This window comes from Mustela nivalis, assembly GCF_964662115.1.
Source record: "Mustela nivalis genome assembly, chromosome: 15".
Classification (NCBI taxonomy): Eukaryota; Metazoa; Chordata; class Mammalia; order Carnivora; family Mustelidae; genus Mustela; species Mustela nivalis.
Window position 1 is genome coordinate 77,170,599 of NC_139034.1, and position 11,237 is coordinate 77,181,835.

The window sequence follows — 11,237 nt, forward strand, 5'->3', positions numbered from 1 at the left end:
ATTTTACAAGAAAAAAATTTTGTGGGGTTTAGAGTTTTAATTTTTTTTTTTTAATTTTTGAAGTGCCCCCAAGTGCCCAGTGGTTTATTAATCTGGGAGGAGGAATTCCTTGGACACGTTTGCTTCTGGCTGTTTTAAGCGACTGAGCCACCCAGGCGCCCCCTTGCTTCTGGCTGTTTTATCCCAGAGCAGTTACTGGTTTCCAGAAACCAGAGCTGTGAGTCACAGAGCGATCCTGGGTTCGGAGTAACTTCCCTCTGGCTTCTGTGTCTTCCCAATGCCCTGACCACCCCCCCAACCATGCATGTGGCGGGAGACCCTGCCACCCCCCACCTTCCACTGCACACCCCCACCCCCCCTCGCAGCACTGGCCATGGAGCCACACTGTCGTGGCCTCTGAGCACTGGTTTCTCTGCACGGAGCTCATCGGAGCGCCCGCCTTGTGGGTTCCTGGGAGGGACAGCAGCACTCAGTGAACGGTAACTAGGATCGCTGTGGTTCTCCACGGAACCCAGCGTGGCAAGAGGACGCGGGCTCGCGCGCCCCCGCCAACCCCCGGGCTCTGTTTGCTCCACAGGAGTTCATCCGCCTGGGCAGCCTCAGCAAGCTCTCCGGCAAGGGACTCCAGCAGCGCATGTTTTTCCTGGTAAGTGCCGAGAGCCGTCGGTCTTCAGGGTGATGGGGGACCCCACGGGGGTCATGGGGCCGGGCCGGGCCACCAGGGAGGCAGGAGGAGCAGCTGCCCTGTGAGATTCTGAAGACGCGGTCTGTGCACCTGTGGGTTCAGGGGAGCCCGTCCGTCTCAGCTGCACTTGTCCTTGCTCCTCTAGTTCAACGACGTCTTGCTGTACACGAGCAGGGGGCTGACGGCCTCGAATCAGTTTAAAGTCCACGGACAGCTCCCGCTGTACGGCATGACCGTGAGTATGCGCCATGGGCATGCGATCCCCACCCCTCTGGTGCGCTGCCTGCAGGAGGCAGGCCGAGCTAGAGGAAGGGGGAGGCCGCGACCTGAAGAAGGGGAGGGAGGGGTGGAACTAGGCCCCTTGGCCCTGTTCGGGCTCCCTGAGAGGGGCTCGGGACACGGCTCCTCCTGCATGTGAGATGTCCGGGCAACCTCCTTCTAGAATCAAGTGAGGAAGCGAGCTGTCATGGCCATGAGGTAGGCCTGGCCCCGGGACCCCTGGAAGAGCGTTCTTACCAGCCCCTAGAGCAGGGGAGCCCACCCCTCGCGCAGGGGCCGCCTGTCCGCCACCGGGTAGAGGGAAGTTTATGGGCACTGCCAAAAAGCAATTGCGTGCCTTTGTGGTTCCTTTGAGCCATAGCCAGTTCGGGGAGTGTTTGAAAATGCACTGCGTGTCCCACTTGCCTCCTGGCAGTAACACGACGCACACTCGTCCCACAGATCGAGGAAAGCGAGGACGAGTGGGGTGTGCCCCACTGCCTGACCCTCCGGGGCCAGCGGCAGTCCGTCGTCGTGGCGGCCAGGTAAGGCGGACGCCCGACCCCTCCCGTCGGCCCCTTTCCCTGCCGGGCTCTGAAAAGCCGTCCCCCGCCTCTTCAGCTCCAGGTCCGAGATGGAAAAGTGGGTTGAGGATATTCAGATGGCCATTGATTTGGCAGAGAAAAGCAGCGGCCCCACTCCGGAGGTCCTGGCCAGCAGCCCCCCTGACAACAGTAAGTGTGGGCCGGCGGGGGCGTCTCCTAGTGCCTGACGGCATGGGCACACCACCTCCAGGAGCTGGCCTTGGAGGGGGCACAGCCCCGGCTCACGGAGCGGGGACAGCCTGTTCCATTCCCGGCAGCTCCCATCTCTATGACGGACGTTTGTGTTTAGTCTTTTTTATAACTAATTTTTATGACATATGTACAAAATCATGTAATTGGAAGTTTATAGGATAGAAAACAAAGAAGGCCCTCTGACCCAAGCACTTCTATATAGCTGCTGTGATCGATTGGACACATCTTACTTCTTCCATGTACGTTTTTATCCAGTTTTATTTAAATTCCAGTTAGTGAACGTACTGTGCAATAGTGGCTTCAGGAGCAGAATTGGTGGTTCATGCGTTGCACAGAACACCCGGTGCGCATCACGAGTGCCCTCCCGGGTGCCCATTCCCCATCCAGCCCATCTCGCCACCCACCTCCCTCTGGCCACCCTCAGTCTGTCGTCTGTAGTTGAGTCTCTTATGGTTTGTCTCCTGCTTTCTCCCCCTCCCGTATGTTTATGTTTTGTTCCTTGAGTGAAATCCTATGGTGTTGGTCCTCTGACTTGTTTCACTTCGCACAGTATCCCCCAGGTTCATCCACATCCTTGCCAATGGCAAGCTCTCACCTTTGTGATGGCCGCGTAATATTCCGGTGGCCAGATCGCCAGCTCTTCTTCGACCCAATAGACACCTGGGTTCTTTCTGTAGTTTGGCTGTCGTTGATAGACATTTGTGTTTCATAACCCTAAAAATCAAGGAACTTCCACCCACTCAAACACCCCTTAGAACAGTGCTACCGCCGGCAGTAGGGAGAGGACCCGAGGCCGTCTGACTGGGCGAACACCCCAGGCCTCAGTGCCCAGGTGTGTTCGGGGCTCCCTGGCAGAGGGGCTGACGGGGTGGGACCCGGACGAGGAGATGGCTGCTAGTGTGACCTCCTGCTCGGGGCGGGGTGCAGGGGGCTCCCCAGCTGAATGCCCTCGGCCGTCCTGTCCCATCTGGCACCCGGGAGGGTCCGGGAGGGTCCTTCTCCTGGCCAGCAGAGATCCGAAGCATGGCCTTTTGTCACACCGCACAGAGTCCCCGGACGAGGCCACGGTGGCGGACCAGGAGTCGGAGGATGACCTGAGCGCCTCGCGCACGTCGCTGGAGCGCCAGGCCCCGCCCCGCGGCAACACGACGGTACACGTGTGCTGGCATCGCAACACCAGCGTCTCCATGGTGGACTTCAGCGTCGCCGTGGAGGTGTGGATCACATCCTGTGTTCTCCAGGCCCCCGAAGCTGTGGTCGTCCCCCTCCCGGCGCTGGTCACTGGTGCTCAGGAAGGTGGGGGAGGGGGACACGGCAGGGCCGGGTCGGACCACGGAGCCGTGTGGGCTCCGGCTGCCCCCGCCCCCGCTGCCGGGCTGCCGTGAGCAGAGGCGCTGGATTGCCTTCTTCACACCTGAAAACCTGAGTTCTGAGATGGGCCTGGCCCAGGACATGTCACGGGAGACCCTGAGCCAGGCATGGCAGGGGCCAGCCAGTGGTGTTGGGGACAGTCCCTAGGGACTGTCCGCGATCACTCTCTGGGGGTGACCATCACGGTTCCACGCTGCTTTTCCGGAGTCCCCCTGCGAAGGGGGCCGAAAGCCCGCGCCTGTTTCTGAAAGCGTCCTTGGGAGCACCCGTGTGAGGGGCAGGCCCTGGGCCCCAGGTGCGCCACCCGGGACCTCCCCAGCACCCCCGGCACCAGGCCTTCCTGGGGCTGCCAGTGAACGGTCCCTCAGCTCCAACCCCAAGGGGACGGACGGACTCTGTCCTTCTGCCCAGCTCGCTGTACTCAGCGTCCTGCCTCCCTTCACGCTTTGGAACTAGAGCTTCTGCCATGCACGGGGGGTTGGGGGCAGGTGAGGACTGTCAGGGGATTCAGGAACTTGGCAGGCTTGAAACTCCCTTTGCCAGCCTAGGAGCATGCAGGCCACTCCGGAACGCAGTGACCCCCATGTCAGGTAGGTCCTGGGAGCCGGGCACTGTAAGGCCAGATCCTCTGGGGCGACAGGCCTGCCCAGCGGCCTACGTGGTCAGGTGTGTGTAGTGAGCTGGTCGGCAAACCAGCCCGCAGGCCAGATCCAGGCCCGCCTTGGTCGGTCCCAGCCCATGAACTAAGAATGGGGTCTGACGTTATCTGGTGACGACAGTCTGACTTGGCCGCTTGGCCTGATAAGCTCAGACTGCGGACTGTCCGGCCCGTCGGGGACGTCCACCGGCCCCCCGAGAGGGGACTGCAAGCCCCGCGGTGTGTGGGTTTAAGATAGCAATAATGTAGGTGAACCCCTGGCCCTTGCCACATACCCCTCCCCAGGCCCTTTGGTCCCACTGGGCAATGGGGAGGAAGCGGCCATGCCTTCCAGCCCGGCTCCGCTGCTGCTGAGCACCCCCCCCCCCCCGCAATGGACCCTCTTCCCCTCACATCTCCTGCAGGACCCCCACGGGTGGAGGGGAGTACGGGCGATAGCTGGGGAAGGCGTGCAGATGTGCTGGGCGCGACCCGGAGGTGGTAGGGAAGCCAAGAGCATGGGGGCGGGGGGCGGGGGCCGGTCCACATGAGACGTAGGAGTCCCGCGCGGAGAGGACCCATGGAGCATTCTCGTGTTTTAGATCGGAGTTGGCAGGCGTTAGAGGCCTGGGGAGAGGCAGGCAGGGACCAGGAGGGAAGGGAAAGCACGGAGAGGGAGAATCGGGGTGGGGAGGGTTCTGGCTCTCCTGGTTGCCGTATCGCATTCCCCGCAACTGGTTCCCACCAGGGCCGCTTACCCCGGCGGGCTGCTGGGAGCTGAGGAAGGGCCCCACCGTGCCTCATCCCCAGCTTCCGGTATTGGCCACCATCCTTGGTGTCTCTTGGCTTACAGACGCATCACCCCAACCTCAGTCTCTGTCTCATGGGGAGGTGTCCCTGTGTCCGTGTTCAGGTGTCGTGAGGACATTGGGTACTGCCTTAGGGCCACCCTACTCCAGGAGGACCCATCTGAACTCTGACGCCTGTGGAGACCATAGTTCCAAATAAGGCCCCTTTGGAATGGAACAGAACCTTGGGCGGGGGGGGGGATGCAACGCGATCCAGAATAAAGACTGAGCAGCAGCGTGTGCCAGGACGAGGGCAGAGCACAGAGGCCTTCCCTCCGCTGGGGAGTCCAGGAGCCGAGGCTTCTGGGAGGGGAGCAGGGTGACGGGGCCGCAGCTGACTGGGGGGTCAAGGATGTTGACCCACCCAGTAAAGGTGGCCGAGGAGAACTGGTCTGGTCGGACACAGACCTGAGTCCTCTGCCCGCAGGCTTCAGCCTCTCCAGAACAGAGGGCCATGTGACCTGAGAAAGGGACAAGTGTAGCTGAGTAAAGCCGGAGTGGGGGGGGTTTGCGTGCAGCTGGTGACCCCAGCGGCCAATGAGACAGTGGGGAGCAGGGAAGGAGAACTCTGTTCAGAGGGCTGGAACATGGCATGTTCCAGAAAGGACAGACGGTGGTGGCGACGGTTAGAACTTTCCCATGTGCCTGCCTGAACTTGGGTCACGGTGGGCCGCGGCACGCTGTGGGACCGGCCGCAAGAGGAGGACCTTCCGGGCTCCAGCTGGCGGGTGTGGGTTCGGTAGGCGAGGGCTCCCCCCTTGCCTTGGGTGTGACTCAGCTCCGTGTGTGAGGCTCCCCCAGTCTTGCTTGCTGCCATCACCTGCTTGGCACTCCGAGCACCCCATTTTCTCGTCCTGTTCGCCCGTGGGTGACAGGCAGGGTGGGAACCCACCTGTCTGTGGGTCTGTCTACCTCCAGTGCTCTTTCGGCCTGAGGCACCATTTGCTCCCGGTAGCCTCTGTCCCCCCATCAGACGGTAACTCCAGGCAGAGACACTTAAAATTCTTTAAGGTCCCTGGGCCAGGAGGCAAGAGAAAGAAGTTTGCATACCTTAAAAATGCGTGTTGGAAGAATAAAGTAGACTCAGGTGTATTTTTTTTTTTTTTTTTTTTTTTAGTAATTTGCCCATTTGACCCCCGGGGTGGGAGTCTGTCCCCAGCATCCGTTTCCTGCCTCCTTCGGTCTCCAGGGTACTGAGGGACCGGCTGGTCAGGGCTGTGGACAGGCAGTCCCACGGTCTCGTTCCCGGTGCGGGGTCTGGGTGCGCAGCCTGTGCTCCAGGTGTCCCCCACCGGGCCTCCGAGCTGGGGAGCCCAAGCAGGACGCGTGGGGAAGGCCAGTGTGGTCCGGGGATGACTCTTCCTTGGGAGAGTCACATGTGCAGGGCCCTGGCGGACGCCTGCTAGGGCAGGCCGGCGTTCCGGCCATGGCCACTAGGTGGCGCGCAGCACCCAACAGCGTGTTGTCCTGGGGTGACGGGGCCTTTCCTGGGTTACCATTGGGGCTCTGAAGTCAGAAATCGGGGAGCGCCAAGCTCCCCCCGCACCCTGTAGGGAGGGTCCCTGGGTGAGAGGCAGCACTTCAGGAACTCTCCGTCTCCTCTCCGAGGGACAGCAGGCACAGCGAGGAAGCGTGATGTGCTCCTACCTTCTACCTGGGGTACAGAGGTCACCGTTGGGGGGGGCAGGAGGGTGCAAATTACCTGTCATTTAGGTGTGTGACAGCAGCTCAATCAGGTTCAGACTCTGCACCCACAGGGAGCAGAGGCACCCTCCCTAAATTAGGGCAGAAGCAGGAAGCCTCGCCCGGAAACCCCACGAGGAAGCCCCTGGGACTGGAGGCCCCGGAAACTGTGTGTGTGTGTGTGTGTGTGTGCACGCGCGCGCCCGCCCCCCCACCCCACCCCCCATTGTACTCCTGACAGGCGTGCTTGTCTTTCAGAATCAGCTGTCTGGGAATCTGCTGAGGAAATTCAAGAACAGCAACGGGTGGCAGAAGCTGTGGGTGGTGTTCACTAACTTCTGCCTGTTCTTCTACAAGTCTCACCAGGTAAGTAAGGACCACAGCCCGGCGCAGTGGCCTTAAGGAGGCAGGGTTTGGGGGGGTGGGTGCGGAGACAGGCTCACTCTGGAAGGTTGAAGAACCCAAGCGCTCCAGCCACCCAGGCCCGTGAAGGCCACATCCCCGAGACCCTCGTTTCCGAAGTGAAGGCGGATGCTGTCCGCGTGCGGGAGGCGGCGCCGTGGCCTGGGGAAGGGTCACCGGGCTGGTGGCTGAACACGGGAAAGGGGACGACTTCATTGAAGGCTGAGGGCCTTTAATGAATTCTGGGCCTCCTGGCTGGCCTGTGGGGCAAGACGCTGCAGCTAGGCCCCAGGGCCCGAGGCCGCCTCTCCAAAGCCCCCCGCTGTTGCCTCTGCCCAGGACAATCACCCCCTCGCCAGCCTGCCTCTGCTCGGCTACTCACTCACCATCCCCTCAGAGTCGGAGGACATCCACAAAGACTATGTGTTCAAGCTGCATTTCAAGTCCCACGTGTACTACTTCAGGGCTGAAAGCGAATACACATTCGAAAGGTAATGATCCCCACCCCTTCTCCCATCCAAGTACTAACCAGGCGCGACCCTGCTTAGCTTCCGAGATCAGACGAGATCTGGCCGTAGACCCCCTCCCTTCTCCCAAGCGAGCCCAGTGGACGAGGCTCTTCTGGGGGCAGCTACTCACTGCCTACTGTGGGCCTGGGCATTTGCTCACTTCCAAAATGTCCTTGACCTTTGGGGGAGCCGGGTGAGGAGGATGGTCCCCTGGCCTGCCACCCGTATCCACCTCTGTTCTCGAAGAAGCAAGTGAAACTCCCGACTTCTCTGGTTCAGGGTCAGCCCCTAACCTGTACAATGTTGAATTAAGGCTCCCCAGGGCGCCCGTTTTGAAATCTCTAACACGCGTTTCAGTGTCTAGAGTATTTAGTCGGCATCTGCCAGATTGTGCCGCGGCCGGAGGCTGCCCGAGGAAGGGAGCAAACCCTCGTGCTCCTGAGGGTCACCTTTCCAGTAAGACTTCCTGTGGGCTAGAATGAGACCCAGGAGCTGTCCTTTTCAAAGTAAGATGGAAAGACCCAAACTATCCCATTTGACCGATTTCAGACCGTTCCTGAAATTTCAAGTAGAAATTCTGGTCCCCGGGGAACTGGATCCTGTATTAAAGCACCAGCTCGGGTGGGGTCGGGGTAGGGGGAGGTCCGCAGGCCCCAGAGCAGACAGGGCCAGGGGTCCCCAGCCCTCCTGGCCGTGCTGAGAGGACCAGAGTGTGTGTTCCTTCGGTATCCCCACATCCCGTGAGCCTACAGGGTAGGACCCGGACCCAGTCGTCGGGAAGGGTAGTTACAGGGCAACGCACCGTGGGGGGAAACCAAGGCCCAGGCCTCCCCTCCGGGACTCCCTAGTACACTGCTTAGAAAAGTGGGCCCAGGCGACAGACTTCCCAAATCTGAGCCCAGACTGGGAACCCTGGACCGGTTGGGGGTCTTGTCACTGTGGTAGCAAGGGCCATTGAGCCTTGTAGTGACAAGACCCTAAAAAGACCAGTGATGAGAGAATTTCTACACAGCCTTACTACCCATTTCTCACCCTCGGCACTGATGACTCTGGAGACCATGTGGATCCCTGGAGGGGCGGGAGGCCCCGGCCCACGCGTTAGAGGTTGGGGAGCAGCACCCTGGTCCCGACCCCTAGAGGCCATTTGGCGCCCCCTCATTGTGACACCCCAGAACACCTCCAGACCTTGTCCAGCAGAGACGGGGAGGCAAAAGGAGCGCACAGAGTGGGCCAGACCCCTCCATCCCGCTGCTCTACAAAGGGAGCGCCCCAGCCGTGGTTCTCAAACTGTTCCTTTGGTATACCTCAAGGAACCCTTAGCCTGGCTTTCATGTACTTGGGTACCGAGAGTTCGTTCAAGAACCCGTTTGCTAAAATAGCACGTTGCAAACCGGGCACCGGCCTGCCGTGCTGTGTTTTTGTAAGTCATGAGGTTACGTGGAGTGTCGGGAAGCCGTTACAAGGGAAAAAAACACCCTGCGCAGGTTCAGAGAAAGTAGCCCTTGACCCTGCTCTCGTTCTCCGGTCGCAGGTGGATGGAGGTGATCCGCAGCGCGACCAGCTCCACCTCGCGCGCCCACGTCCTGAGCCACAGAGAGTCTCACGGGTACTGATGGCACATCTGTCGCTGGGCTCGGCGGGGGCGGCTTCCCCGGGAGACACTGCCTGTCCTCTGTATTAACGAAGCCTAGTAAAATTAACACCTGTCTGGGAAACCGAAACCTGGTTTTACAGCAGCTCTCCTGTCTCCACAAAACCGTTTTTAACCTTGTCTTTCCGAGCTGTTCCGCGGTCTGAACGGAACAGGGCTCCCGCCGCGCCGGTCTTCCTCCGGGTGGCCTGTTCCCAGCACACGCCAGTGTTAACCCCGTGTCCCTAACAGTGCCAAATGACCGCTCCTCCGCAGCTGCACCTTCGAGGCAGTACGACCCCATCCGTTCAACCAAAAGACAGGGCAAGCGCTCTTTTTCTTAAAAAAAAAAAAAAAAAAAAGTTTTCCAGTGTTTGTGATACACACAGCACAGTCTTAAGCAAATGAGATCATTTTCAGATTTCGTTTTTTCAATCTTTCTACTTTTATAATAATGTTATGATTTACTTCTTTGATTAATAGAAGCAGTTCGCCGCACGCTACGTACTTTCCCCTTTGGGGTTTTATGCTCCAGCGAAATGCTGTTCTTGGCACAAGGGGACCAAATTGTTTCCGTGATTCCTCTTTACAGAAGCGTAGCGGGGTGGCCCAGATCCGGCTCGAGGTCTGCGCACTCGCTGTCCTAGGAGTAGTGTGTGCGCTGGGAGGTCCTCCACTGTGGTGTCTGCTGTCTGTCTCCCGAGCATGAGAACGTGTATGTCCGTGATCAGGGCCATTTGTGATACGTGATGGTTCCAGAGGGTCTCCATGAGCTTCCAGGGGCCGCGGAAGCCCCATGAACATGAGGGGCGCGGCCCTCCGTGCTCACCCCCATAGCCTGCACCTGTGGCTGGGACCGCACAGTTGGTAGTAGTATATATTGTGCCTGTCTTCAAGAACATTCTTTCCTCCGCTTATATCCCCCCCCCCCACCCAGGCATGGGGTATCCACAGTATGACCTTGCGTATCCGCAACAGTCGGACTACACAGGGAACCGGGCTCTGGGACCTGCGGGGCCCGCTAGTCGAAATCTGCTTGCCTGTTCTCTGTGGAGAGCGGGTGGCTGCTATTCCCTACTTTTCTTAAACCCTTTCTGACCCAGTCTAGAGGGGGCGACCCACCCAGCCGGTGTCCGTACCCCAGCCCCACTGGCTGGCGCAGCGGAGCCGGGGCTGGTGGGCGTGGAGGCAGCGGCGGCCCCCATGGACGAGGAGCTCGAGACGCGTTCATCACTTGCCTTACGCTGTGTACCAGATGGTTTGAAAGTACTAACAAAAGGGAATAAAAATACCTCACGCCACAATCCAGCACACTGACGTTTTAAGGCAAAACATCACCCACCTTGTCTGGTCTTTATTTTCGTCCGATGCGGGCGGGTTGCGGGGACGGAGCGGCCCAGGAGTGGAGGTGGCTGGTCCTAGCGTGGGGGGGGGGGGGACCTCGTGTGAGGCTGACGGCGTGAAACCGGGGAGGTGGAACCCTGGCGGGGCCTGTCCGTGGTTAGAAACGGACTAAAACTCAAGGGATGAACACAAAGCCAGGGAGGGGGGCTACCTTCCACGTCCTTCCTCGTCCTTCCTGGAGACCAGCCACTCCTTCCCAGATGGCTTCTCTCACACCCCAGCAGCAGGACCAACTCCCCAGGAGGGGGAACGGAGGTGCAGCTGACGGGACAAAGGCAGTCTCAGGAAGATGCCCGCTCCCCCCAGAGCACCTGTCACTGACTTCCATAGGCTAGGGGACGAAGGGGTCTAGTTCAGTGTCTCAGAGAGTCCAAACCGGTTCGGTGCTGGTGTTGCCCTACTCATACCTCTGTGGGCCCCTGGGACTTCTAAGTGCAAATCCTGTGGGCACCGGAGACCACCCCCAAGCTACCAGGAACCCGGGGAGTTTCAGAGACACCCGGTGTCACTCGGGCAACTCGAACAGAAACATCAGAAACACATCTCACAGCTCTGGAGGCAGGAAGGTGCAAGACCAAGGCACCGGCAGATCTGGTGTCTGGTGACAGCCTTCCCACGTCACAGTCTGCTGTCCTCTCCTTGTGTCCTCACAGGGCCGAAGGGAGGAGGGGCTCGGGGGGCCCGTCTTAGAAAGTCACTAGTCAGTCCCATCATGGGCCCTCGCTCTCCTGACCTCATCACCTCCTGACACCATGGCACCGGGGGCTCGGATTTTCACCTGCACAGTCCCCCTGCACGACAGAGTCCCCGTGCTCACACACACACGCCACACCGCACTCTCTCCATTTACTGCCGTATTTGACAGCACCAATACAGAAGCTGCGGTTTGTTTAAGGGAACAGAAAAAAACACTCATAAATGGACCATGTTTTGCCAAAAGAACAGTACAAAACGCTACACGAAGAACTGCACTGGACACAAGACTAACTCGATCGGCAAACCGCTGGGTTCAG

At 59.6% G+C, this 11,237-nt stretch overlaps 1 protein-coding gene across 4 annotated transcripts in view; it reads left to right on the top strand.

The window, feature by feature from the left end:
• FARP1 (FERM, ARH/RhoGEF and pleckstrin domain protein 1) overlaps nucleotides 1-10,157 on the top strand; it is a 277,585-nt gene extending 267,428 nt beyond the window's left edge. For all 4 annotated transcript variants that reach the window (XM_082700777.1, XM_082700776.1, XM_082700775.1 and 1 more), the window contains 8 exons: nucleotides 578-646; nucleotides 831-920; nucleotides 1,406-1,488; nucleotides 1,565-1,677; nucleotides 2,788-2,954; nucleotides 6,538-6,645; nucleotides 7,021-7,172; nucleotides 8,722-10,157. In XM_082700777.1, the coding sequence (XP_082556903.1) occupies nucleotides 578-646; nucleotides 831-920; nucleotides 1,406-1,488; nucleotides 1,565-1,677; nucleotides 2,788-2,954; nucleotides 6,538-6,645; nucleotides 7,021-7,172; nucleotides 8,722-8,803 (864 nt within the window). In that variant the 3' untranslated portion in view covers nucleotides 8,804-10,157. The remainder of the gene's footprint in view (nucleotides 1-577; nucleotides 647-830; nucleotides 921-1,405; nucleotides 1,489-1,564; nucleotides 1,678-2,787; nucleotides 2,955-6,537; nucleotides 6,646-7,020; nucleotides 7,173-8,721) is intronic.
• Nucleotides 10,158-11,237: the final 1,080 nt, after the last annotated feature.